The sequence below is a fragment of the Cnephaeus nilssonii genome, assembly GCF_951640355.1.
Source record: "Cnephaeus nilssonii genome assembly, chromosome: 20".
NCBI classification, from domain to species: domain Eukaryota; kingdom Metazoa; phylum Chordata; class Mammalia; order Chiroptera; family Vespertilionidae; genus Cnephaeus; species Cnephaeus nilssonii.
Window position 1 is genome coordinate 20,832,393 of NC_137091.1, and position 6,000 is coordinate 20,838,392.

General features: G+C 54.0%; 1 protein-coding gene across 1 annotated transcript in view; it reads right to left on the minus strand.

Annotated features, from left to right (window-relative positions):
• FA2H (fatty acid 2-hydroxylase) overlaps nucleotides 1–5,523 on the minus strand; it is a 46,884-nt gene extending 41,361 nt beyond the window's left edge. The window contains exon 1 of the mRNA XM_079759424.1: nucleotides 5,195–5,523. Coding sequence (XP_079615550.1) covers nucleotides 5,195–5,464 — 270 coding nt within the window. The 5' untranslated portion in view covers nucleotides 5,465–5,523. The remainder of the gene's footprint in view (nucleotides 1–5,194) is intronic.
• Nucleotides 5,524–6,000: the final 477 nt, after the last annotated feature.

The following is a 6,000-nucleotide window of genomic DNA, read 5'->3' on the forward strand; positions in this document are numbered from 1 at the left end:
AACTAGTGCCGGCGCAAAACCAAAAGGGTGTGGTGTCCAGGAGCCAAGTGAGGCAAGTGTATCAAGGAGTGACCACCACGCCAAGAGCTGCTGCCAGGCCAGGTGAGATAAGGTGAGAACTGACTACCAGGTTCAGTGAGGTGAAGGTCCTGACGACCCTGCCCAGGGCGCTTTCAGCACCAGAGTAGATTTCAGAGGGACAGGGTGCTTGTTACCCATTGGTCTAAATCCGTGGTCGGCAAACTGCGGCTCGCGAGCCACAGGCGGCTCTTGGGCCCCTTGAGTGTGGCTCTTCCACAAAATACCACAGCTTGGGCGAGTCTGTTTTGAAGAAGTGGCGTTGGAAGAAGTTTAAGTTTAAAAAATTGGGCTCACAAAAGAAATTTCAATCGTTGTACTGTTGATACTTGGCTCGGGTGACTAAGGAGTTTGCCGACCACTGGTCTAAATGAATGAGGACCGCAGGTGGGCCAACGATGAGTGTGTGCCTTAAGAAAAATAAGTACAGAAAGGGAAGATGAGGGATGCTGCTCAGGTATCAGTTTGGGGTTTTTTTCTCCTTGGAATGTTCCAAAAGATAACGACTCGTGGGTATTTCTGGGATTCCTGTTTGTTTCTTTTTATTTCCCTCAGAGAATCCTAATTTCTGATCTTCCCCGCAATTTGGGTCTCGAAGCCCCCTTCTCACTGAATTCTGAGGTGACACCAGGAAGCACGCTGGAAGCCTGTGTTTACCTGGGTCCCTGGATACTCTGCCTGTTGGCCTGAGGCTCATTCTACAGCAGGCCAGAGCTTGGAAGTCCCCGGCAGGTACCAAAGGGTGGTGACTGCTGATTGGCCAGGCAGCCTCCATTGAGAAGCCCTCTTATAGGTGAAGCAAATCTCAACCCCCTTCCATTAGCAGACTTCTCACGTCCTCGGCACTCTACAGCGGGGAGGGGGGGGGGGCAGTTTGGCAAGTTCCCCAAGCATCATTTTTTGAAAACTGAATTCTCAGCTCAGACAAGCTTTCCAAGTTGGGCTGTGCTCAAGATGTTCTGGAGCCTGGGGTGGGGTGGGAACCCCGAGTCTTCCTGCACTTAGATCCCCTCCCTTTCATCCATTCTCGATTAGTCACTCCAGCCCTGAAGCTCTGGATGGCCAGACCCGAAAGCCTGGCAGAACCTGTGGACTTCTCAGCCACTCAGAGCCGGATGCACCCTGTGGCCTTAGGACATGGCACTGAGAGACATCACGGGGAAGCCAACAGCAGTGGGGAGCTGAGGCTGGCCTCCCTCCAGGGTCTTCTCAAACAGAGGGCTTTGTCTGCGGTGTGGTCAGAGGGTTGCCCCTGGGAAGACCGCTCGAGGTGTGTGTGAGATGGGGAAGTATGAGACGCCCTTTCCCAGGCACTTTCCCCTTGGTGGCCAGCTTCTGGGGAGGGAAGGATTCTGGATGGACTGTGATGGAAGCTGTAGCTCTCTCACCAGAAAAATGCACAACCTGTGCCTTCTTAAACACAACTTCATCTCTTTCATCAATTTCAGGAAATGATCCACAAACATCAGGGTTAAGAAGCTCTGCTCCAGCCCTAGCCAGTTTGGCTCAGTGGATAGAGCGTCGACCTGTGGACTAAAGGGTCCCAGGTTTTATTCCGGTCAAGGGCACATGCCCGGGTTGTGGGCTCGCTCCCCAGTGGTGAGTGTGCAGGAGGCAGCCAATCAATGATTCTCTCTCATCATGGATGTTTCTATCTTGCTCTCCCTCTTCCTTCCTCTCTGAAATTAATAAAAAACATATTTTTTTTTTAAAAAAGAAGCTCTGCTCCACATTTTCCAAAGTATGATATATACTCCACTGATGGTGCCCAAGATGATTTTAGAGGGGTATGAGGACAAGCATTTCTTATTTTAATAGGTCAATATTTATTTTAAAGTGCTTGTAAAAACTGTGATTTCACTGGTGGTATTGCCTACAATGACGAAATGGTAAGCTAAAAGGTGAGTCTAGTTACTGATAAATGCTAAACAGAATAGTTCAAGTGGTATGCCAATTCAGAAAAAAACGGGAACAGTGATTCATGGATGACTCAAATCTGGGAAACAGTGCATATGGTCTTGGGAGGTTTGGACCTAAAGTTTTTTCCTTTCCTCTTTCTTTCTTTTTTTTTTTTTGAAATGCCGGTTTCGGCTCCATAAATGAACTTCGTGACCCACTAACAATGTGAGCTTCAGTTGGGAAAACACCCTCCTGGCCCTTGAAAGCCAAGGTGAGGAGAGGGCCTCGCTTCCCTACATAGTCATTGCTCTCTCACTGGCTCAAGGTGGGCAGCTTCGCTTTCTCAAGTCCAAGGTCAAGGCAACAGCAGACCTTGTCTCATCCCCACAGTATGCTGGCTCAAACGAGTTTGACTTGTTTTGTGTGTGTGTGTGTGCCTTCGTGTGAGTGTGAATGTGTGTGTAAGTGTGTACACAGAGGGGTGTGGCGAAGTAGGGAACAGGGGAAGCCAATGGGGCCAGGCCTTCTCCCTGGAGATTTCATAGAGCTCCGGGAGGCTTCCCTCCAAAGACCCCTCGAGGGGCAGCAATCGGAAATGAGCCCCCAAACCACAGAGTGGGTGCATGATGCTCCCCTTCCCCATCATCACCCCTCTTGGTCCTCACATTACAGGAGCTGGGCTCTCACCTCCTGGTCCAGCAGAAGGAGAGAAGGGAGGTGGAGAAGGCAAGGAGGTTGCTAGAAGGGCTTAGCTAGACAGAACAGAAATGTCTTGTCTCCACTCAGGCCTTGAGAAGAGGGCTTCTCCCTGGAAGATTTCTCCTCGAATTTACCCCTCTCCCTCAGTTTAAAGACAACCCTATACTAGTTTCTAGAATAGACATCTGTAACAGAAGCTGACAGCAACTGGAGCACTGGGTGAGTAGGTCAAGTTTGGGCCACAGGTCTGTGTGTTGTTAGTGTTTTAGCTTCCTTCCCACATCCTCAGGTTGGGGCGGATGTACGGATGCCTGCAACATGGTTATAGTGGGGGCTCTTGAGGCAAGTGCAGGGGTAGGAAGTAAATTTGGTTTCAGTATTCTCTGAGTGCAACCCCTGAGGGTTGCAAAGCAAAGCAAAATCAAGTCAGCAGAGCTGGGAGGTGGAGCCGTCTAGGGCAGCTGGCCAGGAGTGATGCTCACGATGGTACAGGGAGGGGAAGCCACACCCTGAGGCGCCTGTTTGTAGACTCAGTTACAACGTAGGGTGGCTCCCATGTGCCATCACAAGCCTGGAAGCCTCTAGTGTTCTGGTTCCAACCTCTCATTTCCTGCACTCAGGTTTAGTGGTGTCTGTGGTTAAACCTTCTGCCCCTTCACCATGACCTGGCACTAAACATCAACTTCCAAGATGAAATCGGGCTCCTGCCGCAGAATGCCAACTCCTGGCACCGTACCTATGAAATCTCCCAAATTCAAACCCCCTCTCCCCTCAGTCACAGCCTCCACAGTGGCAGCTGCCATGACCTCTGACCTCGGGCTGTGCAGCAGCCCCCTGCCTGGGCCCCCTCCGTTTCTTCTGGCCCTGCAGCCACCATGCTCTTCCCAAGATGCAAATCTGACCATGCCACACCCATGCTTGAATCCCTCCCCTGGCTTCTCATTGTTCTTAGAATCAAGTTCCAAATCCTGACCACAGCCTAGGAGAATGTGGCCCCGGCTGACCTCTGGCCTCCTCCCACTGCCATCTCCTTGCCCATCAGCTTTGGTCAGATTACTTTTATTTCTGTCCCTTGACTATGCCAAGGCTTTACTCTTCAGAGCCTTCACATGTGCTGTTCCCTCCGGCTGGAATGCTTTTCCCATCACACTTCGCCTCTCAGTGTAAATGCCACTTTCTCAAGAAAGCTCTCCTTGAACCCCTCCCCTCCAGATCCATTATCTGCTGGCATCGGATAATTAAATAATCACTGTGCAATTAGTACACCCCTCCCCCTCCTCATTAGCCTGTTAGCTCCACAAAGACTGGTATTGGTTTTACCCACTGGTGCCTCCCGAGTGCCTCACTCAGTGCTGCCAACTATTGAGGGATCAAGTGAGTGAGTGACTAGATGATTGAAGAGTTAGGCAACATGGCTCCGTGAGGAGCCACCTGGAACAGCGAGAGGCAAGTCCTTTCATCCAAAGATCTAAAAGCACTTGCTAGGGCCATCTTGAAAGCAAGAGCTAGAAGGAGGGAACAACTATTGCTTTACGTCCAAGCATGGTGGTCCAAGCATGATGTCACTAGTCCCACAGCCAGGCCTGGAGAAGGCCCAGGGAATCAGCTTGACCTCTGGCCTGAGCCTGCCTGGAGCCCTGGAATGGAGGCAGTATCAATTTTGGAATCAGATACACTTTTTGGAATCAGATACCTAGCTATTTGGCCTTGGATAAATTACAGAGCCACCTGAAGCCTCAGTTTCCACATCCTAAAATGGGAATAACAGAACCTTCCCCAGGCTCACTTAGAAGCTTCATCACCATCACGAACCTGTACTGCACAGCAGCATGCAGCGCAAGACCTAACCCCTTCCCCCCAGCAAACTGGCTTAGCCCTTTCCTTTCACCCTTTTGGACACCCAAACCAGTAGGCAAGACAAGGAATGAAGGGAAGTTTGAGGGGTGGGAGGACACAGTCCTGCCCCTGACCTTTCCATCCACCCACAAGAGGCCTAGAGCAAGACTGGGGCAGGACCAGGGAATCCCGACTAGCTGAGAAGGGTGGCTAATCTGTGCCTTTTAGGAGCAGGAATAGGGTGAGATGGGGAAGGGAGAACAGGTAAGCTTGGAAGCTATTATTCAAACTGAAATAAAGAGCAGCTGCAAAAAGGGAGAGGCCAATAAGGTACCAGGAAGGAAAGACTGGGCAGATGAGGGGCTGAGAAAAGGTGGTCCAAATTGTCAGATGGCAGAGGCTGCAGGAAGAACAAATAGGAAGGCGGGGGTAATTGGTGGTGGGGAAGTAGCAGATAGAAGAGGGCCAGGGTTAGGGCTGGAGAGGAAGGGCAAACTCCTGGCGAGGAGGTCAGGGGCACTGACTTGCTTGCTGGAGAGAAGAGAGGAGACGCAGCGGTGAGGGCGGAGGTTGTCACCTTGAGTCCTCCTAGAGGGCAGGTGAACGGGGCTTGCAGGGAGTGGAGAGTTGGGGGAGGACGGATTGGCGGGGTGGGATCTGTGACCCCCGGGCCCCGCCGTACCTGCGGGTCTCCTTGCAGCTCGCCCACGTAGTACTGCTCGAGCCAGCGGCGCGCGTTGGCCGAGTGCCGGTGCGGAGGCCCGTCCAGGTCGTCGCTAACATCCTGGCCAGCCCGCGCCCGCAGCAGCTGCTCGCCCCCCGGGTGCTGCCGCAAGAAGCCGGTGAGGTCGTAGAGGCGAGCCCCGCAGCGGACCCAGCAAGCGCCGGCCGCCAGGCGCTGCTGGACCTCGGCGGGTGAGAAGGAGGCGGCGGGGGGCGGAGCGGGGACCATGGCGGGAGACCGGAGCTCGCAGCTCGAAGCCCGGGCGTCTGCTCGGCGGCCGCCCAGCGCGCCTCTAACATCCCCTGAGCCGCGGACGCCCTGACGGGCCGGCCGCCACCGCACCTGCTCATTTGCATGCCGCGCTCCCATTGGCCATGCCGTGGGGCACGGCCCGAGCCAGAGGGGGGCCCCTGTCCTCATTGGCCCGCAGGAAGCCTAGACCCGAGCGGGGCGGGCCTGGCGCTGCCGGCCGCCAGCCCCGCGGCCCTGCGCAGGTAGAGGGCGCGCCCGCCAGGTGTGTCCCGTCGCAGGAGGAAAGCCAAGAGGGCGGCCATCTGCAGGGGGAGCAAGTCTCCCTGTCTCCGGGGACCGGACGGACATTCTCGGTGGCCGGATCGCCACTGGAATAACTCTTCTGCTGTTGCTTTCTGGGAGAAAATTGCAGTTTTTCCATCCTCAGGCTCCAGGAAGGGGGCGGGGAGGACGGAGTCAGGGCGAAGGCTAGAGGAAGGCGAGTGAGGCACTGGCATCCGGCGCAAAATTTA